This window comes from Myripristis murdjan, chromosome 14, assembly GCF_902150065.1.
Source record: "Myripristis murdjan chromosome 14, fMyrMur1.1, whole genome shotgun sequence".
Taxonomy (NCBI): domain Eukaryota; kingdom Metazoa; phylum Chordata; class Actinopteri; order Holocentriformes; family Holocentridae; genus Myripristis; species Myripristis murdjan.
Genome location: NC_043993.1, coordinates 26187042 through 26203316, shown reverse-complemented (window position 1 = coordinate 26203316; position 16275 = coordinate 26187042). Strand labels below are relative to the sequence as shown.

The 16275-nt window shown below is 40.3% G+C and overlaps 1 protein-coding gene across 3 annotated transcripts in view; it reads left to right on the top strand.

The window, feature by feature from the left end:
* Positions 1-16275, top strand: part of sptbn2 (spectrin, beta, non-erythrocytic 2) — a 68083-nt gene that overhangs the window by 32691 nt on the left and 19117 nt on the right. For all 3 annotated transcript variants that reach the window (XM_030068822.1, XM_030068824.1, XM_030068823.1), the window contains 10 exons: positions 10246-10397; positions 10693-10866; positions 11312-11403; positions 11539-11619; positions 12913-13028; positions 13402-13514; positions 13599-13786; positions 13972-14089; positions 14410-14568; positions 14770-15072. In XM_030068822.1, the coding sequence (XP_029924682.1) occupies positions 10246-10397; positions 10693-10866; positions 11312-11403; positions 11539-11619; positions 12913-13028; positions 13402-13514; positions 13599-13786; positions 13972-14089; positions 14410-14568; positions 14770-15072 (1496 nt within the window). The remainder of the gene's footprint in view (positions 1-10245; positions 10398-10692; positions 10867-11311; positions 11404-11538; positions 11620-12912; positions 13029-13401; positions 13515-13598; positions 13787-13971; positions 14090-14409; positions 14569-14769; positions 15073-16275) is intronic.

The following is a 16275-nucleotide window of genomic DNA, read 5'->3' as shown; positions in this document are numbered from 1 at the left end:
TACAGCTCACAGGGCTCCAAAGTCAACCTGGTAGGCCTAATCACAAAGATTTTACATATAACTGTATGACCTATATTAAAGTTTGTTATCTGTCATGTACATCAGCTGATAAAGGGGGCTATTAGTGTGCACAGTACACCATACAGCATATTATCAGAGTGGCCAGGAATTGCATGGAATTGACTGGTTCAATATTGTAGTATTGTTCCAACTATCAAGTTTCAGGCTGCCTATTGTAGAGTATTTTTTTCTTGTTCACAAATAATTCATTTTCAGCATTTGAACTTTTAGAGCCAAGCAACTCAACTTGTTTCCAAATCTGGATCTTCTTACTCAAAAGAGTGAGATGCTTTGCTGTCTTGGTCATAATCATTTTGTTCTTATACTTTATTTAAGAATTTGAATAGCCACATGAGGAGTGCCATTTCTCAGTCTGGTTCAAGTTACAGGTATAGTAGAAGCCCATGAGTTGTTTGCAGTAACTCAATACTGCTAAAGCTCATAGTGAAAGCTCTGACTCAACTGGCCTGCAGCTGTAACTTAGAGTCACATTACCTAGGTTCGAGTTCACTGTATGCACACATGCACTCACACACACACACACACACACACACACACACACACACACACACACACACATGCACTCACACACACACACTCAATCACAGACACAAAATACCTTGAAACCTTTTAAGGATGTGTTTTGTTTGTACAGTTTCAACAATATTGACTGTTTGCTACTTGGGAAAGTAGCAGAAAAGTGCAGTTTTGGGAGGCTTCAAGGTAATTACTGTCTTGCTGACATTTCACACCCTTTCTGCATCCAGATGTTATGGCTGAGAGGTGCCTCTATCTGTCTCAACTCCCTTGGGATTGGCCTTGGCCACCCCCTTCTTCTCCATACGCATTGTCAGCAGCAGCTGCAGAAAGCCTAAAAAAGCCTTGACCTGAGCTGCAGGGTCGACACCTTTACTTTACATAATAGAGCCAGGACAGTACTATGAGATAAGTTTTATTCAGCCTCTGTTTGTCTTCTTGCACGGACAGATCTGGTCCTGAGTTAGGTAAAACACAGTGCTTTCATAATTGTGACCACAAACCGTTTAAAGTGTAAAAATAACTCATGCCACATGTGGCAAGGCGTTGCACTTGAGCGTTTACACCACAGCCCCACTTTCTATACTATAACTAGACGAAGGGCTGTTCCTCTATTGTAGTTAGACGGAAATGTCTTAAAGAACATGTACATCTGTACATGTTTTTATGTTGTTGTTGTTGTTGTTTTTTGGTTTTATTTTGCCGACAAACTCTTGTTCACAACATGATTTGAATATCGTAGGTTATTGACCTGATGTACAGCATGCAACAGTTCACACTGAGGCTCTGTAGCAGGAGAAAATACATCTTTGTACTTAAAAATTCAAAATTACTGTTGGAGGATTATGAAAGGTTGTTACAGAAAAGCTTTACTGAAATATGTCCACCATTTTTTACTTGATTATTCAGAGTATTTACTGTATGTGTTGTGTTCAGCGTTTCAGTGGCGCCTACAAGTAGAGCATGCACTTCCCTTTTGGGCTGTGGCCTGACTTGTGCCATGGGATTTTCTGTGAGACTTACAAGGTTCATGACACACATAGACTAATAGTTCACTCTGAAATTGGTTTGACTCTTGGGATATCTTGAAAATGAGACATAGACTGGGTTCAGTAGGCCTCAAACATTTAGCTGTATTATCAGCCTTACTTGAAATACTTTTATTTGCATTAATAAAGCGATATTTTTCAATGTGGGTTCACAGAGCAGCCACTGAAGGAATTCGATTAACAAAAGCAACGTAGAAACGTCCACAGTTCACACAAATGTGACCTTTCACGGCTTAAGTTATTTTAATCAAAGGGCAGTTTTTTTAAGCACATTTCAATTTAAGTAATGTTTGTTCTGTGAGGTGAAGGAGGCTTTGCCTTTATTTGTTCACACTATGGAAAATTTTTAGAGGCTATAAAAACAATTTGCAGATTTTTATCCTGTAGTTACTGGATAGCTGACAATTACTGTTTTCACTACAGTGTTCATATGTTGGCATGCTTTTTAACACCATTTTGATAATTAATTGAAGCTAAATCTGACAGGTACTTTATATCATGTATCAGACATTTACTACTTGCTGCAACATCCTTGAGGCTTTTAATTGACCAGTATTTTAGCATTTCTACTTGCAAAAAAGTAACATTTACAAGCAATTAACCAAAATATATAAGTATTTGTCCTCATTGTTACTATTGCTCATAGAAACCAGCACCACAAGGTGAATTTTAAAGTACTAACTATCACCTAGACTAATCCGTTCATATCAATAAGGAATGCTAACCACAAAGCTATTTTTGTCTGAGTGTCGTTATTTTGTTTGTTTGTTTGTTTGTTTGTTTGTTTTAATCACCATGTGACAATTTCTGTATGAAGAAAAATAACAGGATAAAATTCAATCCCTTTAATGAGCAGCCTGGCAGTTCTCTGTAATCACAGACTGAAAGACAGCTGGAAGAAGGTGGCTGAAGAGCAGATCCTTGAACCTTAGTTTAGGGTTTCAATTACAGTGTTGAAAGGGCCCATACTAACAGTAAGAAGATTTACCTTCTTGCAGAATTATAACCCCTCCCACACACACTCAGTCAAACAAAATCCCAGTAATGTGATGGATTAGATTTTTTTTTTTAAGCATTTGTAGCACAATGATAATCCCTGTTTGCTCTCTTAGTGCTATAATTTAGAAATTATATTTTTCACCTCCTGTCCATCTACATGACACCACAGTTAAGACTGAAGTGAGCTGTGGAAGAAGGTCAGACTCTGACTGAGAAACTCTTCTATCTGTACCCTTTGGCAGAATACCATAATCTTATATCTGTGGGAGAACGTTCAAGAGAAGGTCATAAATGCAGATAGACTGATTGATGGCAGTAATTTGCTCATTCTTTGTGAGGCCGAGGTGACCACAGGCACTCATTACACAACCTCAGAGCAAGTGGGGGGATAGGATGTCAGACTAAACAGGGTCAAGGGCATTATAAACGCAGCTGGGAAGGGAACCAGGAAGGGCAGGGGAGGAAAAGATGACCTGAGCAGGACATAAAAAGAGGTGAAATTCCTAGGACTTAATGATTACCAACCAGTGCTGAAGCCAGTTCTAATGTCATGCATTTCCATGGCTTGACCACGAGTATTTTACATGTTTGGGAATCAGGACACACATGATCCACATAAAGTATCTAACAGGGAAATAGAAAGTTGGTAAAATCTGTAGTAGGCATGAATTGCTATCGTGTGAAATGCTTACTATAGAAAGCTATTTATAGGTGGAGTCATTTCTTGTGCAGAAATGACCCCACTGGGAGCTAAGGGGCAATGTCATGCAATACTGCTGACTGCTGCAATGTTTGGAGAGAAGACAATGAACAGAAGAGGGAACTGGCATCAGAGAGGGTCTGTAACTGGACATCTTGCCAGATGAGGCCCGTATAGACCCCACTATATACCCCCTATCTCTTTCTGTTTTCTCTGATCTTTGTCCCTGTGATGTACAGACAGGATTTCATCAGTATCAGAACATGAGCCACAGCTAAAGAGCAGTGCTGACATATTGTCCCGGCCAATGTGTATTGTGTATACAGCGACACATTGCCAACATTTTTGTCAGTGTGGTGGACTTAAACAAACAAATCAAGACGCCAGCAGTTTCTGGATTTTCACTGCGTGCACAGAGCACAGCCTTAATAAAAGACAAGTAAGGAGTCAGTAAGCTGGGTCACGGTCCGGCAGCCAGAACAAACACACCATGCTCCACAGTGTGCTGTTGAAGTCCTAAGTGAAACAGCTACTTGTTGTAACCACACATGGCTGTTTATTTCTTTATTTTATTTAACCTTTATTTAACCAGGCAGGTCACAAAAGTCAGAGACAGATTTTTGCATGTGTGTGCAATGTGAAGGTTGCTACTTAATACTGACCAAGGAGAATTGCTGGCAATAATTGAATGTCAGCTCCACAATAAGTAGAAAAGAAAGATGTTGACTGTGGGTACATCACAATTTCATCATCACAGGACATAATGGACAAGGTTCAAATTGTGCTCTAGTTATTATTAAGATTACAGATTACATACTGCTGAGCTACATACAGATATTGTCCTTTAAAATCTATCTCTCTCTAATGCCAGTATCACTCCATTACTGGCTTTATTCATGTGTATTTCATTGAATTATGGCAATTGTTCATTCTTGAATGTTTTTACTGAGCTCTTGATGCGAGACAGTAAGTAAAAACAGTAAGTAAAAACTGAGCCACAGATAAAAATGTTTTTTTTGCTGAATACGGGGTGTATAAATCTGCTTTATATAAAATGGAAAATTAAATTGGAGAGAAATAAAAGTTGTGTAGATATTATTGCTTTTTAACAGATCCTACCTTTTATTGGCTTGTGTATCCCAGTATTCATAAATAACCAACTGAACAAAAATTCATGGATTAAAAAAAATAATAATAAAAATTTCCTCAACTGTCCAAAAATTACTGAACTTTGACTTCAAGGTATGTCACAAACTGAATTGTGTTGACGGCTTACTCTTACACAATTTAGATGTAAGACCCTGCCCACACCTTCCTTGATAGTGTATCTTTCTATCGCACCACAGGATCTCAGACAATTTGAGACACAGACAGGATTAACTCTGGCGGCATATTTGCTTGGATTACCTGCAGATCGCCACTGTTATCATCAACATTGCTCACCACCTGGGTTTGTTTGAGTGTTAAACAGCAACAAAGAAGCATCCCTTCTCCCAGCATACACACACACAAGCACACACACACACACACACACACACACACACACACACAAACACAGATAAAACGTAAGAGTTACTGCCTGAGAAAAACAATTCCAAAGTGACTGTACATGCCCAAATATGCATTTTGAACATTCAGTGACGCCATTAACCACTAGTTTTGAACTTCCCATTAGAAAACAACAGAGGAAAATGGGGCATGGGGAAGATGTTAATAACATGTTTGTCTAGCACACACACAAAGATGCTCAAGATGTGGGAAGGGGAATGCTTTAACGCTAGTTGGAGCAAGTGTAAAGGTTTTCACGTAATGTTTATTAGGACTTTGTTATAAAATAATGCAGTTAGCTAGTCCCAGAGGCCTTTAAAGAGGCATTTACAATGTTTAGAGAAGGCTACAGAGTGCAGTGGTTTTAACAATTTATTCACTACCTGCTTATAGCTCTGTAGCAAATGACATGGAAGTGAGTTACTGATCTTACAGCAGGGATAGGGTGAACAGTGCTCTTGTTCTGACCCTCAAATTGTTAAAAGATATGAAAAGGCCTATATTTCCATTATAGAAATATTAATTTCTGTGAAAAAAAAAAAAAAAAAACTGATAGCATCTGTGGAACATATTAGGATTCGCATAATATTCTAAGCACCCAACAATGGATTTGTACTGTACTGTACTACAGACTGCAAGATGAAACATGAAAGACAGTTTTGTCACAGCTTGCAGCCAGGGATTATAAATAGGATTTGCACATTTTCAAGCTGTATGAAGCTTGACTTTAGTTGTATTTGTTATGTAGAACTGCACATCCTTCTGTCTTGCTTTGGCAACAGACAATTTTTTGTGCAAGGTCTTGTTAAAAATCATTTTGAAATTTGCAATGGTAATATGAGAGGTTGGGTTTGCTTCTCTAAAGCTTATATTTTCTTAATTCCCTCTCTTGTATTACATGTTGTGTAACACATTTGGCAAGTTACCCTTGATGTGTACTGGTATTTTGTATGATGCATATCAGCTGATGGGCAGTCTAATTTTAGTTGCACCAGAAACATTTAGATGGAAGCCTGAGTTTATTTCACAGTAATTTGGACATGGCCATGTCCCCTTGTTTTCTCTGCTTACCTTAGCCTGTATCACCTTTAAACATTAGACCATCCATGCTCTATGAAAATGAACAGGCTGCTGAGTCTTCAGATGTGCAAGCTTAACATACTTGCAAAATTCATTAACAGTTGATTAACTACTGGGAGTAGCATGCACCAACATTACAGTTGACATGCCCTCTTTTCACCTGTGCACTAACAGGCCAATCTTACAAATGTCACACAGTTACAGAAAACACAACCACCAGTTTTGCCCTTCCCTTCAGTAGACACTAGTGATGACAGGTTTTTGTTTGTTTGGTATAATGAGCAAACACAGCAGAGACCAGCGTCTGTGTGTTTGTCTGTCTTGTGCTCCTGTTCAAGTTGCCTTGTCATTAGGAGTGCAGCAGCAGCAGGGTAGCAATATTGTTTCTTTTGGACCCCTGCTGCTGCCTCATCCTTAGTGCTGGGTGCTGTCACAACATGACCAAGCCTCAGGCGGAATGTGGTCTCCTCTACTGTATTCCACCTGCCATAGTAATCCATCTCAGCTGGCTCATTTAGCAGCTCCTACCCTCATTCATGGCAAAAAATGATAACCTAAATTGTGCAGGGAACCCATGTGTTTTTATATGTTGCTTTTTTAATGAAATGGTTCCAGTGGAGTCACGCCCATTCACATGCCAAATAAAACAGCAACACAAAAGCTGTAATATAACCACCTAAACAGCTGACAGGCTCTATTATGGTATGTGAAGGAAGATGTTTAATCTAAACCAGGGCTTTTTGTCTGGTTTTTGTTCCACATTGTTCTGTTGTTTCTCTGATTACCTTGAAAGTAGGTAAATCAACAGTATGGATATGCATCCACAAGCTGAGTAGAGCCGATAACTGGGATGACAAGAATTTGAGAAAGTAAAGCCTGTTCCTGCTTTGGGTTACACCCTCCGTTCGTGTCTATGAGCCATAACCTTCATCAGCTGTGTTGCCTGCTTTGAATTTGACAGCAGTGTCAACAGATAAATCTTGTACCTCCATCTTATTTTGTTGTCTTTCAGGATTCCTTTAATGCCAGATCACAAAGAAATTTCATTCATCACTGCTTTGTGTCTGGAAAGTTGAAAACATGTCAGAAGTCAGTGGCTGCATAAAATGTTTGCATTCATGCGTATGAGTTCACTTGGACCAAATTACCTGTTCTCACGTTGTGCTTGAATGCAAAGTTAGGCAATAATGTGCCTCAGCCATTAGTGTGTCTGACATACAGGTATATCTTCTATACTCTCTGTGGTATGCATGCACTCCCCCATCTTTGGGTAGTCCTTCAAGCAGTAAAAGACAGAGAGGGGACAGGGGGAGACATAATTAGATAGAGTAAGTGATACTTTATTGTTGTGTGAGGAAATGAAAACAAGTTCTTATGCTTGTATGTATTTTGGGTGTGAAAGAAAGCAGAGAAAATGCTTTTAGGGCTAGTCTATTTATACCTGAATTACAGTGACTAACAGATGGGCTGCCACTGTCTTGCCATGGTCAGAGGCCCTGAATTTCACATTTTAGTCAATGTAAAATCATTCTTCATGCATGACAGTCTTGTTTTGCTTTTTGTATGTTACATTAGCACTGAGATGCACTCAATTTGCCGTTTCAGCATAACATCACAAGACACCATCACAATTTTTTTTTTTTTTTTTCAATTTGAAGTAGCTCCCAGGCAAAGCTATCCACTGTGTAGCTTGTTATTACACCCAGTGGAAATGAGGAAAACAGCACCATAAGAAATCTGTGATCTGCCTAATGAGAGAGCCTTGAAAACAGTCGTTGAGACTGCAGAATGTTCGGTTCACTGATGCAGAGGACGCATCTTACCCGCACAACAGGTCAGGCGTTTCGTCCTGTCATGTCACTCCACCCAGAAGGAGTTAAGTGAAATTGCAAATTCTGTTCTCTTTTCAGGTTTCATTTGCACAGTGGTTGATTTCACAACATGCACAACATCTCTCTTCAATTGCTCACTCATGCTGGAGTTCCTTGATACTGATCTGTTCAGAAAAGGCCTAACACATAGCTACATACAGTATATTTCAGTAGTCCACCAAACAGTTGAGAAAGAGTTACACAGTAATACTTTCTCAGTCACTAATGGGCTGGCTTTGCTTATTCTCCAGTCAGTTTGAATCACCTCCAGTGTAAATTGATATTTTGTGGGCATTTTAATGATTTTTAAAGCTTTACTTGATTTTCATAAGATCTGACAGTAATGTTCTTGGCAGTGACCTTCTAATTTAATTTGTTAGATTGCTTTCAATATGACTGCTGTCATCTAGCCCATTACAGTTGTAATTTATGGCTCTATCTCTTCTTGAATTTAATTTCACTGTGATTAACTTTGTTATCAGTGTGTATTCCTTTCAATTATTCCAAATGTTTTGAGTAAGATTTGTCCAGGCTTTCATTCATTACTAACTGGGTGAAACAGAAAGATGCTGGTTCCTGCATTTCAGTTGCAGATAATTCCCATTTATTCCTGTAAGTGTTTCTCAAGTTGGCTTTTGAGAAAAGATTCCAGCTTTGAAATAACCCATACAGTTACGTGACATTGGTACAAACTCCCACTTTTAACTTGAGGCCTTGCAATGTCATACCTAGCCTAAGGGCTGGGAGTCTCCCTTGTGAATGCTTTTGTGTGTGAAACTTAGGTGGCAGCTACTAGCCTTCGCCCTCTGAAGAAATATTTTGGAAAAGCAACTAATGTTTTGTTGTGTTACACCCATGCTGCCTTATCACAGCGATAATCTCCTTGCACATATGACACACTACTTTGAAATGGTGCTTGATAGTGTGCCATCATGTGTACTACAGCACAGTGAACACACCGTCTGGACTGAGCTATAATCATCATACCTTTCTGCATGTTCTAAACATGATGGCAGTCCCTGTAAAAGTAAGCGACACAGCTCAAGGCTATCACTGCCATTCCAGCAAACAGTAGTTGTGCATGTAATTTGTTTTTTGAGTGGGCTTGCAGGACAATTATGTCAACCCACGAGGTAAAAAAGCCATTTGTAACCTGATGTAATAATACTATTAAGTCAGTAATTAAGCTGAATGAAAGAACTGTGTGCTGCACAGGAGAGGCTTGAGTCAACTTTGTGAATCGTGTCCAGGTTGGTGGCCTGTCTGACTTTTCAGTGCCAGTCTGTGTCTTTGACAGTTAGTTTTAATGCAGTGACTGAGGCACATCAACTTCATTTCAAGGTTCAGCCTAATACACAAAGCCATTCTGAGTTGTGATATGGAAAGGAGGTGTGACGTATAACACTTTGATACAGGATAGCACCCATGATGTATACAGGATGATTCATCATCGGAAGCTGTGTGGGCTGCGCCACCTCGCATAAAAACAAAAGTCTCTGCACTTTGCTGTCCTGAATTGTACTCAGCTCTATTGAACACATACATGTGCTTATTTGTGGATTGTTTTGTTTAATGACGCACAGCAACATTTCAAGGCTTTTGCTATTCCGCTTTGTTCATTTCACACAGCTGAAAGCAGGCATTTGTTTTGTTTGTAAATCATTAGTAGACTGCTCATCTGATCTGTTTTCTACCTTCTTCAGGGTTTGAGTGTAGTGCTTTAACTACCACACTATAATAGTGTTTTCTACACACAGAGCAGATATAGCTCACAGAGAGAAAGACAGAGAGCCCATGTGTCCCAGAAAAGAGGTCACCTTGTTAGGTGACAGCAGGATTAGCTTCTTACTCCCCTGGTCCATATGTCTGAGCTGCTGCTACAGCTTAATTTATTGTGATCCTTTTTATAGTCCTGTTCCAATAAAGTTATACCAAAATGCTTACTTAAAGTCAAAAGCCTTTTTCTGCCATTTTGCATCATCAGTTTGCTCTTTAACACTCACAACATTTGCAATATTTGCATCATTTTCAGTCAATAGCAGAGCTGTTGTCAGCAGACCAGCACCTAAACTGTGGTCAGAGGCAGAATGAAAACCCCTCACTAAGCTGTCAATTCAGTGATCCCAGTGACTTAACGGCATAGCTTATCTGTGAAATGAACTGCTCAGGACAAGGGCTTAAGTCCTTATGATTTATTGTCACCAGTCTGTGCTCAGGAGTGATTGAAGCTTACGACTACATCACTGTTTATCTAGAGCAAATTGGATTTCCTGTAAATATTTATTTCCATGATAGTAATGGAGACCAGTGGAAGCTGCTGCCTTCTCAGTCAGCTAAGCCAATTGTAATACTGGTGTTATGTAACTTGAACCCCTCCCTTTTCCTTTTGTTTCCTTTGCAGATGAGCGTGAGGCTGTGCAGAAAAAGACTTTCACCAAATGGGTAAACTCTCACTTAGGCCGTGTGACCTGTCGCATTGGAGACTTGTACACTGACCTGCGTGATGGCCGCATGCTAATCCGCCTGCTGGAAGTTCTCTCAGGAGAACAGCTGGTCAGTATCTCATAGAAACCCCCACTTCTTTGTCCTAACCCTGACCCTAACACTACCCATCACCACATGACCCTCACCCTGCACTACAAGTCAGGAGACAGAGGAGATCATGTGTTACTATTTTTTTTGTTTTGTTTTGTTTTGTTTTTGTTTCTTCTTTTAGTGTCATTTCCTACTTATTGCTTATATTTGTTATCTAATTTCACACTTTTGTCTTCCCTCTACCCTGTCCAGACTTTTCTGATCTCTTTTGTGCACTAACCCGGGTCACTGCCTTTTCTCCCACTCCCTACAGCCAAAGCCCACTAAAGGCCGCATGCGTATCCACTGCCTGGAGAATGTTGACAAAGCCCTGCAGTTTCTTAAGGAGCAGAAAGTCCACCTGGAAAACATGGGCTCCCATGACATTGTAGATGGGAATCATCGTCTCACCCTGGGTCTCATCTGGACGATCATCTTACGCTTCCAGGTAATGTGTAGCTCTGTGGAGCATCTGCACATTCCCCACCCAAACCTGCCGCCTTGTTGCTTCTCTTTCAAATTCCCAGCCTGGCTTTTGGACATCAGGTCTCTGCATGTAGACTTCTCCCGCCTAAGGCAAACACACTGCTGGGAGTAGAGATCAGTGCTGCTTGGTTGTGTTTTCAGGGCTATTGCTGCCAGGATGTGGTTAATAGAATTTATATAAATATTCTAGTTGTTATTTTAATAGTCATCAGCTTCCTGTCATAATCTGTTAACTTTGTAGCCCTTGTTAGAGATGTGAAAATCTGAACCCTGGTGCAAAACTGATCATTTAGTGAACTATAATAAGCTGTTACACAGATACGATGTCAGTGGCAGTTCTAATTGTAGAAGGATTGTGCAAAATGAAGAATGGATAAAGTCTAACTGAGTGATTGCTCTGCTAATAGATCCAAGACATCAGTGTAGAGACGGAGGACAACAAGGAGAAAAAGTCTGCTAAAGATGCCCTGCTGCTCTGGTGCCAGATGAAAACTGCTGGGTGAGAATCAGGCAGAGAACAAAAAAAAGAAAAACAAAAAACAGAAGGAATGCTATTCTTGATTTTACTTGTGGTTACTGATGAGTCTTGCTGTGTTGAGTTAATTATTAATGAATTCTGATCTGGTCTTTGCAGATACCCCAATGTCAATGTCCACAACTTCACTACCAGCTGGAGAGATGGCCTGGCGTTCAATGCCATCGTGCACAAACACAGGTCATTGACTTCTTCCTGTACTTCATGTTATCTCCTACCTCCTGTTTTGAAAGTGAGGATTTTAGATAATCACACAGCTAACTGAAAAGACATCCTTCATATCGGCCCCTTCTTCTTTTTTTCTTTTCTTTTCACTTTTTTTATATAATAAGTACCACCTGTTGCAGCAACATCACACTTCTCTGGGGTGTTTTTATCCTGATTTTCTATTTGGGTCTCCTCCTCTCCCTCCCGTCTTTCAAACAGTCTGCAGTTTGGCTAAAAGGATGGGAGTGAAATTGGGAGTAGGTTGACCTAGATCACAGAAATAATAACCCACTTATTTTATATGCAGAACCATATTTGGTAACTCACTTGCACACTCTGCTGGTAATATTAGTGGTTGAGGTGCTTGTGCTGCAATACATCTATGTGAAGTAAAAGCCAAAAGGATGGTCTAGACTCATCACTCATATAGACAACTGGCAGTATTTGTTTTAAATGAATGCCTGAAGCTGATATGTTTGGCAGGGCTGCTTTAAATAGAGTTACTGAGCCAAAGGAAATTCATGTAAATGATGACACCACCATTTACATGATCAGATCCTATTTAAATTAGAGAAAGGGAAACCAAGTGTGAGATAAGAAAATGTACCGTTGAGAGGTGGATCTTTTTTCCCTCCCAAAATTTGCAACTGTCCATGGAGTTGTGGACAGTTTTCTATGAGAGAACTTAACAAAAAAAACGTCTCAGGAGTCTGACTGTTATCTGAAAATGTAACAGTACTATCTCTATAGTGTTTTTGGAGTAAGGATTATTTCCTACTACACTCTGTTTTTGTGCACCAACAGTAATCTGCTAATTGGCTGTTAAGTTTTTAAACGGTCATTTACCATAGGCTCAGTGCCCAACCGTTATATGAGATTTTAAGATGCTGTTATACCGAGAGTGAAAAACGAAGGTCCTGCGAAACCCAAAATGAAAATGTTTTACACAAGAACAAGTAGTAATATGAAAGCACCAGAGCCCTGTATTGAAAGTGAAAGAACAGAAATGTAGTTTTCAAACAATACCAAATCCAGAGCTGAAAATCCTGCTGCAATGCAGGTGAGTCATCCCAAAATAAATGTCTAGTGGATTTTTTTTCCTATGCACCCTGGTCTGTTGCTGCGTGTAGGAAAACAACAAATCAGATCACAAGAAGATATTGTTAGATGACATCTCAGCATCAGTGAGTTTGGCATTTGGTGGCACAGTATTCTCCCTTGAGATTTGCTCTAAATAAAAGCATAAATTGTGCCCTCCCTCTACAGACCTGACCTGATTGAGTTTGATAACCTGAAAAGGTCCAATGCCCACTACAACCTCCAGAATGCTTTCAATGTGGCAGAGAAGGAGCTGGGGCTCACCAAGCTGCTGGACCCAGAAGGTGAGTTGATCTGGTACCCAGTAATCACAAAGGCATGTTTGGAGTCATAGTCAGGGCCCAACCTGTCCCTTCTGCCCACTAATCTGGTTCCTGTGGCCCAGGTTGGCTTGACAGGTCTGGGGACTATGAAGAATTACAGGAATTAATTACAGTTTAGACAACACTGCATTACATGTCAGCTTACATTGACATCACACAGATGGTGATAGTTAGGCACCCATCCTAAACTCCTTGTTCAACGCAGTTTTGAACAATATAAGGAGACCATGTTGAAAGGAAAGTTTGTATCTTTTGCATGCTGAAGTTTATGATCAGTAGATAAATAATAAGGCAACATGATCAAATGTGGATGGGTCATGCTTTCTCTTTCCAGATGTCAATGTTGACCAGCCAGATGAGAAGTCCATCATTACCTATGTGGCGACCTACTACCACTACTTCTCCAAGATGAAGGCCTTGGCAGTGGAGGGCAAAAGAATTGGCAAGGTTAGTGTGTACAGTATGTGTATGCAAAGGGCATGAATATGTGGACATGCATGAGAGGATGTAAACTGTCTGTTTTCTATACAGGTGCTGGACTATGCGATCGAGGCTGACCAGCTGATAGAAAAGTATGAGACCCTGGCCTCAGAGCTGCTGCAGTGGATTGAGCAGACCATCCTGACACTCAATGATCGGCAGCTAGCGAACTCTCTGAGTGCTGTGCAGAACCAGCTCCAGGCTTTTAACTCCTACCGCACCGTGGAGAAACCCCCTAAGTGAGTCAAGGGCTTACAAGAGCTGTAAAGCAAGGGTTCATAGAGGGATGAGATGTTTATATGTTCTTTGATACAACTCTAAATCTTCACCCCATGTAGGGCCCACGTTGTTTTCCATTAATATGGAATACGTATGAAAATATCTGGTCAAAAGAGATGGTGTCTGACATTTTTGACATTCACAGATTTACAGAGAAAGGCAACCTGGAGGTTCTGCTCTTCACCATCCAGAGCAAAATGCGAGCTAACAACCAGAAAGTATACATGCCAAGGGAGGGCAAACTCATCTCAGACATCAATAAGGTATGGCCTTGTCCAGAATAGGGCTTGCTAATAAAAAATATATTTCCTGCTATGCATGTAATATGAGCAGTCATAGATCTGACAATGTGAGTAGCTCTCTTCTGAAGCTTGAAAACAGAAAGCTAAGACTTGAACCAGCAATGTCATCAAGATAATAAATAAGCAGTTTGTTTTGTACCTTGGGGAAGAGTTGTTCATGTTCACCATCAGTTAAACTGCATTGTATTTACTTTTTAATGCAGCCTCATGTACTGCCAGGTGTACTGTAATGTTATCCAGTTGCAGGATGTTAACTTCCTGTCTTTTAACTGTCCTGGCAGGCATGGGAACGCCTTGAGAAGGCAGAGCATGAACGTGAGCTGGCACTGAGGAACGAGTTAATTCGCCAAGAGAAGCTGGAGATGCTCGCTGCTCGTTTTGATCGCAAAGCTGCTATGAGGGAGACATGGCTGAGTGAGAACCAGAGGCTAGTGTCTCAGGTAGGACATTATATGATCAACATTCAAATGTATGCCAGATCCTTGCAAATGAATAGTGCCTAATGTTGCACCTGTAAATTTAGTTAAGAGGGAAACTTTCAAACTTTTGGCTGTATGTGCAGTCTATCATCATGGTAAGAATACACTTGAGTATTTTTCTATCATTATTTCATAATACTTATTATTCCTTATTCCCATTAGGACAATTTTGGAACAGACCTGGGAGCAGTGGAAGCTGCTACTCGTAAACATGAGGCCATTGAGACAGACATCGGGGCATATGGGGAGCGTGTGGCTGCAGTGGAGGCTGTTGCCAGGGAGCTGGAGGCAGAGGGATACCATGATGTCCGGCGTATACTCGCACGAAGGGATAATGTGCTTCGACTGTGGGAATACCTGAAAGAGCTTCTGGCTGCACGCAGAGAGCGTCTGAATTCCCATCGTGATCTACAGAGGCTGCTTCAGGAGATGCGCTATATCATGGACTGGATGGGAGACATGAAGGTACTGATTTACACAACACCATACTCTATCATAATGCCTTTTTTATGTGGCACTAATGATTTGCATCTTACATTTTGTAAGCTAAATAAATTTGTTTGTTGTGTACACATGGTCTGTTGCAGCTCAAGTGTCTGTGCAGATTTGAGGCCCATTCACATTAACAGTAACCAGCTTTCTCAGGTTTCTATGTCTCTGGCTTTACAGAGGTTGCCTGAGGTAGACCTCAGTCATATGGCACATCTGGTTACCCCTTATTATGGTTAAATCTATTGTATTGTATTGTATTGTATTTATCCTCACAAAAAAGGCGCTGTGTGGAGACCTCCCATTTTCAGTGCTGCTAAGTTAGACACAATAAAACATACCAAATAAGTATACGGAATAAAATACAAAATACTAAATGACGGAGAGCATAGAACAAGATAATAGAGCATCATTACAGGCAAAGCACATCTCAACTAAAATGGAAAGAGTCTGTATTTCTGTCCTTTGATTATCTCAAACGGTTCTTCTCATTGACTTCACACGTGGCTGGTGTATTGCTGAGGAGCCAAGGAAGTGTAGTGTAGAGTTTGAAGTTGTTTGGATGAGCGGTTCTCCACAAAGCTGCAAACAGCGATACTGGAGACCAAGCAATCCTCTCATCATGAACAGGCATGTTTGAACAGGCACTGCACTACTATAAAGCAATTCAATAAAAATAATTAACAAATCCAGTGCTGCCATCCCTACATGCTGTGGAGCTGATTGACTTGTCCCATAGGTTTCTCCCAGTCTGAAATACTGGAACAGAAAAATACAATTTACTGTTAGCCATAGACAGAATATTTTTATTTTGGAAACTAAAAATGCAGTCAGTGGCCCAGGTGGGAACTAAACTCTGAGTGTGTCCTACTATAAAACAAAACATTGTCAGCATTATTGACAACCGCAACCAGTCTAAATGCAGCAATATGCAAATGTTTGAGCTGGCTGCACACCAGACTTGTTCTTAAGCAATAAGGCATTTTTGCAGTTGAGTAATGCTTCTGTAATGTAACTGCATTAAAGTAAACATTCCAGTGCAACAATGAAATAAATGGTCCAGTGTTGCAAGACGAGAATATAGCCACAGGTATTACTAGCCAGTGTCACGTAGCTGCTGTCCCTGTGGGCGAAACTGGTATGACACATTGTGCAAGAAAAGCAACTTTTCAGCATTTT